Source organism: Solanum pennellii, chromosome 8 (genome assembly GCF_001406875.1).
Source record: "Solanum pennellii chromosome 8, SPENNV200".
Taxonomy (NCBI): Eukaryota; Viridiplantae; Streptophyta; class Magnoliopsida; order Solanales; family Solanaceae; genus Solanum; species Solanum pennellii.
In genome coordinates, this window is record NC_028644.1 from 65,711,830 (window position 1) to 65,723,200 (window position 11,371).

Sequence of the window (11,371 nt, forward strand, 5' to 3'; positions counted from 1 at the left end):
GAATTTGAATATCTGAATGAATTAAATTTTTAATTTTTAAAAATTAAAAAAATTGTGTAATTTATGTATATATATTCATTTGATTTAATACATTTTTTTGTTAAGAATATTTAAAATTTGAATACATTTTGTGTGAATGATTAAATTTTCAATTTTTAGAAATTAAAAAAATCGTGCAATCTATGTATATATATATTTATTCATCTTGACATATTTTTTTTTGTCGGACTTGAGTTCCTTAGAAAAATAGATAGCATAATGAATCTTGCAACATTTTGGAGAGTGCGAGGATAATTTTTTTTATTTAGTTATATAACACAAAAACATACATTAAGTTTAAGTCATATTTCAAGATTATTTTGATAAAAAATTTGTTCAAATACATCAAACTCAATTGAAAAAAATATTAATGAACAAAACATAATACTCGATTGATAAAAAAAGCATTATAAAATCTATAAGAAACAAACAATAACGAATAACAAAAACTACAAAAATACAATTAGTACTACAACAGATACTTATAAGCTTAAAATTTCACAAATCAAAATGGACACTCTAATTCTATTAACCTTATAGCCTAACACGCGATATTCACTCCATTCTTATCGGTCCCACAAAAGGCATGTATTATATACAGAAAAAAGAAGAATAGGGTCACGTGCCCATGACACAAGACGAAACGAAAATCACCCAATCACACATAGCATCAAGTCTTATCTCACGTGACCTCCCCACCGTTACTCCACCCCACCCCCCCCCCCCTGACGTCTTCACGAAAAAAATAACAACAACGCACTCACCTTTACATTCAACATTTCTGTATCTATCTCTCTTCTTCTTCGATCTCCCTCAACCTCCATACACTGTAAATCCTTAACTATCTCCAGCAAATCTCAAACAAAAACACAATTTGTTTTCTTCTTCTTCCGCGCATTCAAATTCCTAAACCCTAACCCTAACGCTGACGCTGAATTCGTATGTGATTAACGAGTGCTGTCTGTCATCACCAAAAATGGATTCTCAGGGGAATAGTTTGTACGACACAGCGTCGCAGCCGGACACGGGTAACGATGTGTACACATTTTTGGAATTCAACACACAGGGAGAAGAATTTGATTATCCTGAGTTTCATGAGCTTTCACAGCCAATTAGATCATCTGCTTGGCCTACACCGTCTGATTCCTTAGTCTCTGAAGTTCCTGATCGTCTGCAGTCGTCGTCTGATGCTTCTCAAGCGTCAGGTAAATCACGTGGCGGTGACGGTGGACGGAGTAGGAGTAGTAGTAGTAGTAAGATTAGTAGTAATAAGGCGGCAGCGGTGGCGGTGGATGCGTTGGCGGCAGGGATGAGCGGCTTGAATTTTGAAGAGACTGGTGATGATGAGAGTTTTGAGTATGGAAAAGGAGATTTTGCGGTTGAACATGCTTGTAAGTACTGTGGAGTGACGAATCCTGCTTGTGTGGTTAGGTGTAACGTCCCATCCTGCCGCAAATGGTTCTGTAATTCGAGAGGGAATACTTCGGGTTCTCATATTGTTAATCACTTGGTATGTATGCTTTAGTTTTCTGTGTTTTGTTAAATACTTATGAATATGGAAATGTGCTGGAAGAGGGACCAAATGTTTTGGTATACAAATGACAAGCTACTTTCTGTATGCTGTGTGATGTTTAATTTAGTGTGAATTGTGAAATGACAGTTACTTTACTTTTCAAAGAAGAATTGCGAGTAATAGTAGTGTGGACCTATGAACAGAATAGTTTGTTTTAGAAATAGAAGTTTTAAACTTGTGAATATTTAGCTGTTTTCTAGCACATTATGTAATTTTGTCTGTAATGAAGTGTTGTAACTTATCAAAAAAATGTTGTGAGGTGTTTTGACCTACGGTCATTGCATGAAAAATTCTTTTCAGACCTGCTGTTTTGTTTTTTCCTTGTATGATGCAATTGAAGGCTCTTACTGCCTCTGGTTGAAAAAAGGAGAGAGAAGAAAAATTGAACTGAGCTCCCATGAAGAATCTTAGTATCCTGGTTGTTGGCTACTTGAACTTTCACATTATTGGTGCGGGTTTGATTTCCCCACCTTGTAATCCCCTCCCCATTTCCCCTTCAGAAAAAAAGAAAGAAGAACTGAGCTCCCGTAGTGTGGCTGTCAGGGATGATGACAATTACTATAGCTGGTGGGATTGTAGAAAGCTGTTGCATTGGATTGAACAGGAAGACTTTACCAGTAATATTTTAATATATCAATTTATTGGCGATTTTAGGAACTGGAGAACAACTTACTGAAAGGTGGAATCAATCAGGCCCAACTGGAAAAGAATGTAGTGGATTTATATCTTAGCACTAAGTTGTTCCTCATTTTAATCTATAACTTAGGAGTCGTTCGTAGAGTGTATAAGAATAATGCTAAATAGAGTGTATTACTAATGCTTGCGTTAGCAATGCATGGATTAGTTATGCTTGCTTTAATTATACATAGACTATTTTTATGCATTAAAATAGCATGCATTGCATTAAAAAATCTATTAACAAAGATACCATCCACTATTATGGTGGAAAAGATGTAAAAATAGTTTTGAGGGGCAATTGGGTCTTTAATCAGCTAATGCATGCACTAAAATCCATTGCTAATAGCTAAAAATTCATGGTATTAGTAATACTCAGTTGAGTGCACAACCAATGCAAACATTAGTTATACATAGGTTAGAAAAGAGTACCAAACAAGGTGAAAACACTACACAAGGCTATTGCATGCATGATTTTTCCTAATACACTCTACCAAATGACCCCTGTTTTGTTTAAAAAAGATTGTGGGATTTGTACATCCAACTCCAACTAGTTTGATTAAAATGATCTAGTATTAGTTGTTTAATTTATGAACTGAGCTTATTTGTCACTGATGAAGAATCCTTTGTGCCTCTTAATATGTTCTCTTTCCCTTTCGGACACTCTGCTGTTATGTATGAGGTCATTTCCCTTGTTCTGTTCTTTCTCTTGGACATGGTGTCATGGTGACGGATATTCAACATGGTAATATGAAGGCGTCAGTTAGTTGAAGATTTTATTTCTTTTGCAAGTCTACTTTCTTAGATGTAGAGGGAAAATTAAACTGATATCTGTATATTATCAAAGCTGAGAAGCGACGGCATTATCTACTTAAAAATAAATAGAGAGCGAAGGCAGAACCTTTTGCTGATTTATTAAGGGAGTTGATGCACTCTATTTGATCTCTCTTTTTTACATGCTCAATGTCCATTAGATGTGAGTTCACCTATAAATATGACACATATTCATGTAAGAGTGTGCTAACATTTGAATCTTGTTACTATAGTAAAGAGTGGGATATATTCATGCATCGACAAAAATAGGTTATGAGCTATATCTGTTTGCTAGCTGTATCTTGGCTTTTCCTGTAGTTGGTACATCTGTCATTCTCACTTTAGAAACAAGGCATTTGGAAATTACTAAATTTAATCTACAACATTGACCTTAGGTCCGAGCGAAACACAAGGAGGTTTGTCTTCATAAAGATAGTCCACTGGGAGAAACAATTCTAGAGTGCTACAACTGTGGATGTCGAAACGTCTTTCTTCTTGGTTTCATCTCTGCCAAGACCGAGAGTGTCGTTGTTCTCCTCTGCAGGGAACCATGTTTGAATGTTAATGCGCTGAAGGATATGAATTGGGATTTGAGTCAGTGGTGCCCCCTAATCGATGATAGGTGTTTCTTGCAATGGCTGGTTAAGGTTTGGGATACTCTTTCTTGATTCCTCGTATGTGCTTTCTGAGTTTTGCTCCTCTCCTATTTCTGTAATCTATTGCCTGCTGCAGGTTCCATCAGAGCAAGAACAGTTGCGGGCACGGCAAATCAGTGCTCAACAAATAAATAAAATTGAAGAATTGTGGAAGACAAATCCTGATGCTAATTTGGAAGATCTTGAGAAGCCAGGTGTGGATGATGAACCTCAGCCTGTTGGCTTGAAGTATGAAGATGCCTATCAGGTGTCTTTAATGTTGCTATCCTATTTTGTTTAACTTTTGTTGTCGAATAGATGCTCCATAAAATCACCCTGGATTTATTCATGAATTACTCCTGTGGTTGACATGTTAATTAAGTTTGGCTTTATCCTTCTAATGTAGTATCAAAACATATTTGCACCGCTGATCAAGCTTGAAGCTGACTATGATAAGGTATGTCAGCCATTAGATGATTTTTTTTTACTTGCTGAATTTTGAGTGCATTATGTTTCTTTTTTATTTCTTGGCATTTTGTTCCATACAAAAATGTCGTTTGCTTTCCTTTAGTAGATAATTTTCCTTTGTAGGTTTTTCTTTTGGATAGTGTAGTAGTTCCTTTTCTTTTGGGTGACGTAGTACCATTAGAATTGCATTTTAGTAGAGTGAGGGTCTCTCCAATAGTCTTAAATCAGAAGTAACCTTATATTTGCTCTTAAATGTGTCTAATCTGTAAATTATGAGATATTTCTTCTTTCTTTTATGATTGAGTTCTGTAGTCTATCTAAGACATTGTTTCCTCCTATGTGTTCTATCCCTGTCAATTACCTAATGATATCATCCTTTTCTTCGCGAAACTGATAATGTTGTATAAGACCCCAAAAATTTCTACTGATAGTGTCGTTTCTCCGTCTTGTGATGTTTTATATTGAGGTTTCATACTGCCTGATGTAACAAGATTTTATTTCTATTTGGTAGATGATGAAAGAGTCTCAAAGTAAAGATAACCTCACTGTTCGATGGGATATTGGTCTCAACAAGAAGCGGGTAGCATATTTTGTTTTCCCGAAGGTATATTATCATCCTCATAAAAGTTGCCTCCAATGCCTCTCATCAAGCTTGGAATTCTTGTGTTGTTACGTTGTTGTCATTGCCAATTCTTTCTTGAAGTGGGATTTCTTGTTTCTTCACTCATCTGCACTGAACATAGGGTTCTGTTCTTTTAGGAAGACAATGAGTTACGACTTGTACCTGGTGATGAGCTACGACTGCGTTATTCAGGGGATGCAGCTCATCCAGCATGGCAGTCAGTGGGGCATGTGGTATGGACCTTGATATCTCACCCTGTTTAGAAGGGAAAAACTATGGAGCCTCCTTAAGAACACCCTTAACACACATACAAGATGACTTAGAAGGAGAAGTGTATTCTTCGACATCTGGTATTTGTGTGTTTTGGCTGGCTTTTTGACCAAGACTGGTGAATTGTTTCTTCGATTTTCAGATAAAATTAACTGCTCAAGAAGAGGTTGCCCTTGAGCTTCGTGCCAGTCAGGTACATTAGTTTTTGGACTTCCTATTCTCTATCTTGTCATCCCCCCCCCCCCCCCCCCCCCCAAAAAAAAAAACAGAAAAGTTACATCGCGATTTGTGTTCTTAATTCGTTTGCAACATTCCTGTCTTGCAGGGAGTTCCGGTTGATGTGACCCATGGGCTGAGTGTTGACTTTGTTTGGAAGAGTACGAGCTTTGACAGAATGCAGACTGCAATGAAAACTTTTGCTGTGGATGAGACAAGTGTTAGTGGGTGAGTGAGTGAGAATGTCTGAATTTTCTAAAGAAGTTAAAAGAAAATGATACATGTCCTTCTCCCTCTTGTTTGTGTTATTTTGCTTTAAATTTATACTTCTACATCTTGCTTATACACATCTCATATTTACTTTCTGACTTTCTTCCAAGTGTTGATATACTGTGATTCTTGGAAGCATTTATGTAGCAAGAATTCACTATCCTGCTTTACTTTGCTGTTGCTGAATGTGATAGATAATTCACTTTGCTTTGCTGTCCAGTCTTGGTGTCAGGAGGGAACTTTAAAGTATATAATATAGCTGTAGTTTTTCATACTTGATGACCTTTAGTAAATAACGTTGCTTGTGTTAACCAGATTATAACTTCTTTATTAGGATACTCGTGTTTGATTCATTGATTCTACTATGTAGGTATATTTACCATCACCTGCTAGGTCACGAAGTTGAGATGCAGATGGTTCGGAATGCACTTCCTCGCCGTTTTGGTGCTCCTGGTCTTCCAGAGCTTAACGCGTCTCAGGTTGGCGGTTCTGTCTTACTTTGAAGTTTTAGCTCGTTTTCAAACAGAAGAGTTGTCTATCTAGTTTCAGTATCTATCTTGCTCCTACCCGTTTTTCAGGATTATTCTTAATATATAATCGGGGGCAAGTTCATAGTTGCAAGTGCACACCTTAGGAATAGAAGTTATGGGATTTATACACGTGCACACTTGTGCATCTAGAGAACTACACATGTTATGATAGTTATGTTAGCTGACTATTCTTACTAATGTCACCACCTGCATCCAATTTGTTGGTAGTATTGTTTGGTCGCTCTGCTCATAAAGTTTTCCCTCCGCTCAGCTGTCAGTTTATTAGCCTGAAAGTGGTGCCTTATATCTGCTTGCTCCAACCCCCAAAAAGAGAAGGGGAGAAATGGTCACCCCATCACATCTCTGATGGATAGAAATGAATAAGAGGAATAATATTGTCTTATAGTACATTTGCATTTTTCTAGGTTTTTGCTGTAAAAAGTGTTCTCCAAAAGCCCGTCAGTTTAATTCAAGGTCCGCCTGGTACGGGAAAAACTGTTACCTCCGCTGCCATCGTGTATCATATGGCCAAGCAAGGCCAGGGTCAGGTAAGTTAATTGTTCTACAAGTTGACCTTGTCTTCATTGTTTAGTGTAACCCCTTGATTCTAAGCATATTCTCTACTGATTCTTTGACAATTTTTCATCAGGTTTTGGTCTGTGCACCCAGTAACGTGGCTGTGGACCAATTAGCAGAGAAAATAAGTGCTACTGGACTGAAGGTGAGGAGCAGCATTTGTGTGTATCTCCCTCTGCTGGATAACTTTCATTGAACTATTCTTACAAGTTGTCATTCACTATTTTTTTTTCGTACAGAAGATTCTAAGATTATGCATCAAAAATAAAATACTCACTAGTTCCAGAAAAATAACATTCAGTCATTGTTTTTGCTTGGTTATCAACACATGTATCTTTGTTGTTATATAATGGAAGTAGCCTATTGAAATTTGAACTACTCTTCCTTGTCTTTTTGACATCACATGTTCCTTTTTCCCCTCCTCTACACCCTTTCCATATTTTTTGATTGGTAAGGAGTACTTTTCCATAACCTGAAGGCGCCTTGCTGATTGTTATATAACCACACAACTGAAGGAAAGAGAAATCAAAAGTAATGAGAACTTAGGAGTCACGGAAAATGAATAGAAACTTCATCAAATGTTGGATTCTTCAGTTATTTTTTTATGAATTATTTTCTCCCAGGTTGTCAGGCTCTGTGCTAAGTCGAGAGAAGCTGTCAGTTCTCCAGTTGAGCATTTAACCCTTCACTATCAGGTTAGTTCTTTTGTGAATTATCACACACTTACGTATAAGTTTTCTTTCAGAACCTTCTATTCTTTTCTTTCCATCCATTCTTCAACTCTTTGTCCATGTAGGTTCGTCATCTTGACACATCCGAGAAGAGTGAACTTCACAAGTTACAGCAACTGAAGGATGAACAAGGTTGGTGTTCCCTTATAGTTTGTTTATGCTTTATGGATATTGGTGTTCCAATTGAACTTGTTAGCTTGAAGAGTTTGGTTTTCTATGTACATACACGATCATCTGTTTGCAGCATTGATAAATTTGTGCACATTATCCAAATTCATTTAATTTATTGATGTTCAGGAGAACTCTCCAGCGGTGATGAGAAGAAATATAAAGCTCTGAAACGGGCTACAGAGAGGGAGATAGCTCAAAGTGCTGATGTGATTTGTTGCACCTGTGTTGGTGCTGGAGATCCTAGATTGGCAAATTTTAGATTCCGTCAGGTTGGTTTGCCTCAGAGGTGAAGATGTCGAGGATCTTTAGCTCTTTCCTCACTTTCTCATCCATTTAGTTTTTTTTGTGTGCGCCTTTTCATTCATTTGGATGTTTCCTTGATGGTTTCGACATCTCTTCTATGCAACCTTATTGTAGGTGCTCATTGATGAGTCCACTCAAGCAGCTGAACCTGAATGCCTTATTCCTTTGGTTCTTGGAGCAAAGCAGGTAACTGCTGCTATTTATTTCATATTGAGGTATGCTATACATATGGAAGATACTTACTGTCATGTATGTGCTAGATTGTCCTTGTTGGTGATCACTGCCAGCTTGGACCTGTCATTATGTGCAAGAAAGCTGCACGGGCTGGGCTTGCTCAATCCCTGTTTGAACGTCTTGTACTGCTGGGTGTGAAGCCAATCAGGCTGCAGGTGATTTTCTGGGCGGTCTTTTTGATGCATTAACTTTTCTGGGATTATGAGGTTGGATTGAATTATGAGATCCAGTGTTATCTCTCGTTCTTCATGCAATAGATATAATGATTTGAAGCGCTTATGTGTTTTATGTAGACAGTTATTTCTTCTTACCTTTTTTCTGAGAGAGAGAAAGAGAAAGAGAGATAGATAGATAACTGTGGTGTCGGGGCCAGCTTGCACGCACCTGAACTAATTTCACAAGATACCTGTTACCTCCCGCAAGCAACAGGTAGATCTTGGACAAAAGATCTCTAGTTTTAAGTGTGTGATATTCCCATGCTTCATACCAAATTGTGTAGTGGGATTATCAAGTCCCTATCCTGCTTAAACTTAGATTTCAGTTGTTGAGTTTCTGTGCATGCCATTCTAGCCCTTTTCATTTGCCTAACAAAGTACAATCGTAGATACTCTCCTTCCATTCCTTTCGTGATTGTCTGTTCCTTTCTGTTAGCATTTATCATTAACTTATTGATTATTGTCTATGCTGTTCAGACTCCTCTTTACTATAAAATGTGTGTACCTTCTCTGCTTTTCCCTTTATATTTGCTCAATGGATATATAATGTTGGTTCTCCTGTCCATTGAAACGCAATATTAGGTACAATACCGTATGCATCCTGCACTGTCAGAGTTCCCGTCAAATAGCTTTTACGAAGGTACACTTCAAAACGGTGTAACCATCAACGAGAGACAATCATTAGGCATTGATTTTCCTTGGCCTGTGCCAAACCGTCCCATGTTCTTTTATGTCCAGGTATGCTCAATTTTATATAAAGAATTATGTCCCGGTATTCTTAATTTATATAGTTGATTTCTTATTGTCCTTCCTAGAGTGAAAAGATGTATATATTTTGTTTCTGTTCTCTCTTGATTATCTTTAGATATTACTGCTATGGCTATGAGATGCTAAGGTTATGTGTTGTAGAGATATAGCCTATAGGCTAATGACTTCTTTTTCACTTTCTATTTTGTGTATTCCCATTTCTGGCTGTATAGAGTCATATGCAGTTGTTAATCTCTATATAGATGGGACAAGAAGAGATCAGTGCTAGTGGAACTTCCTATCTAAATAGAACTGAAGCTGCTAACGTTGAGAAGCTAGTGACTACGTTCCTCAAAAGTGGTGTAGTCCCTAGTCAGGTATGTGGTGTTTAGATTTTTAACTTGTCATTTGGATGCTAAAGAAGTTAGTACAAAATTTCTGCAAAGTAAAACTTAAAGATGGAATAATCATTTTCAAGCATATATATATATATTTAAGAGAAACCACAATCCTTAAAAATTGGCAAGACTTAATTTGAAGAAAGGATTTCTATTTTTAAGTTTAAAAACCTGTACTTACACTTACCTACTTCCAAATGCATTGTGGCAGATAACTTTTCTTTCCGGTACTATGAATTCCTTTTCTCAGCAATCAAAGTGTCTAGGACAGTTGGATAATTCATTTGTATACAACTTTGTCTGTATCTTATTTGCCAGATTGGAGTTATAACACCATATGAGGGTCAACGAGCATATATTGTAAATTATATGTCTAGAAATGGTGCTTTAAGGCAGCAACTTTACAAGGAAATTGAGGTAACCTGTGAATAGAGGGGCTACTTACCGTTCTCTTATATTCTTCCAATTAACTGAGTAATTTCTATCATCAGGTTGCAAGTGTAGATTCATTTCAAGGAAGAGAAAAAGATTATATCATCTTGTCTTGTGTCAGGAGCAATGAACATCAGGTTGGTATAGATATCCAGAATTATCTGTTTTCGCTTGCTGTTCATGTTAATATGATACCAATGTGGTTTAGCGTGTATAGTTTGTCATCTTCATGTGATGTTTGCTTATTTCTTTCCCGCTCTTTCCACAGCATGTATACACCATAACCTTTGATTTTTTGCATTCCATCTTTTTTAAAGTGTTAAAAGGCTAAGTTTTTCACCCCTTTTTGATTTGGGGGTACAAGGGGTAGACTGAGTTTCTAATACTTTGTTGGTTGTTCTGGCCATAAAGTTAAGTAAAACAAAAAAAAAACATGCTGTGCGCAACGTCCCATATTGCCAGTGCCTTATAAATAACTGGTGCACTTATAGTTTACTTGCCATTCATTTCAGGGCATTGGGTTTCTGAATGATCCTCGCAGGCTTAATGTTGCTCTTACACGTGCTCGTTATGGAATCGTTATCCTAGGAAATCCTAAAGTGTTGAGCAAGCAGCCTCTCTGGAATGGGTTGCTGACACACTACAAGGTAATTTCTTAAATAGTTCTGAATGAAAATGCTTAAGGTAATTTTTTCTTTTTTTTCTATTGTAATGCTGATTTTTAAAATGCTTATTACCTAAGATTCTGCATTTCACGATTATTCTAAACTAAGGTGTTCTTGAACTGGAAATTTTTGATATCTTGCTCATTGCGTGTTATTTTTGGGCCAATCCTTTTGAAGAGGGTGTTGTATTGCTGAGTTTGTCTGAATACGTCATTATTGCTTTCAACTCTTGGATTCACTTCAATATCTCTTTTAGTTTATTACGCCTTGAGATGCTCAAACTTCTACATGTTTGTCAATCAGGAGCATGAATGCTTGGTAGAAGGTCCTTTAAATAACTTAAAGCAAAGTATGGTACAGTTTCAGAAGCCAAAAAAGGTACTTGTTGGTTTTTATATGTTCTTTCTAAGTTTGATGTTTGTGCCTCAGCAGAATGTATCATATTTTGGTTCTGATGTGGTGTTGATCTTTCGTATCATTGGTTTTGCAGATCTACAATGGCCGCAGGCTTTTCTTTGGTGGTGGACCTGGAATTGTTCCCAGTGATAATTATGGATCTCCTGCCTCATCAAACCCCAATGCTGACAAGCGAAGTAGTCGCTCTAGGGGTATGTTGGAATTTAGTTTTTCTCCTATTGGCTTACTTAACACTCATAATTCAGTAGCTTTTATCTGTATAGTAGGAAATGTTATGAAATGGATGTGACTTTTTCCATATGGATCCTTCTAGAGGCGCGAAGAATTTGACTGGGAACTCATTAGTCATGCATGTTTACTGTACCCCCCCT

General features: G+C 37.0%; 1 protein-coding gene across 1 annotated transcript in view; it reads left to right on the plus strand.

The window, feature by feature from the left end:
• Positions 1-775: 775 nt before the first annotated feature.
• The window catches only part of LOC107028486 (regulator of nonsense transcripts 1 homolog), a 13,723-nt gene continuing 3,127 nt past the window's right edge, over positions 776-11,371 (plus strand). Inside the window, exons 1-23 of the mRNA XM_015229566.2 lie at positions 776-1,549; positions 3,496-3,747; positions 3,833-4,003; positions 4,142-4,192; positions 4,715-4,807; positions 4,963-5,058; positions 5,238-5,288; positions 5,421-5,539; positions 5,952-6,060; positions 6,537-6,659; positions 6,761-6,832; positions 7,311-7,382; positions 7,484-7,550; positions 7,716-7,858; positions 8,007-8,078; positions 8,153-8,281; positions 8,924-9,079; positions 9,352-9,465; positions 9,805-9,903; positions 9,978-10,055; positions 10,431-10,565; positions 10,887-10,961; positions 11,074-11,191. Of these exons, the coding sequence (XP_015085052.1) occupies positions 1,016-1,549; positions 3,496-3,747; positions 3,833-4,003; positions 4,142-4,192; positions 4,715-4,807; positions 4,963-5,058; positions 5,238-5,288; positions 5,421-5,539; positions 5,952-6,060; positions 6,537-6,659; positions 6,761-6,832; positions 7,311-7,382; positions 7,484-7,550; positions 7,716-7,858; positions 8,007-8,078; positions 8,153-8,281; positions 8,924-9,079; positions 9,352-9,465; positions 9,805-9,903; positions 9,978-10,055; positions 10,431-10,565; positions 10,887-10,961; positions 11,074-11,191 (2,929 nt within the window). The 5' untranslated portion in view covers positions 776-1,015. The remainder of the gene's footprint in view (positions 1,550-3,495; positions 3,748-3,832; positions 4,004-4,141; positions 4,193-4,714; positions 4,808-4,962; positions 5,059-5,237; positions 5,289-5,420; positions 5,540-5,951; positions 6,061-6,536; positions 6,660-6,760; positions 6,833-7,310; positions 7,383-7,483; positions 7,551-7,715; positions 7,859-8,006; positions 8,079-8,152; positions 8,282-8,923; positions 9,080-9,351; positions 9,466-9,804; positions 9,904-9,977; positions 10,056-10,430; positions 10,566-10,886; positions 10,962-11,073; positions 11,192-11,371) is intronic.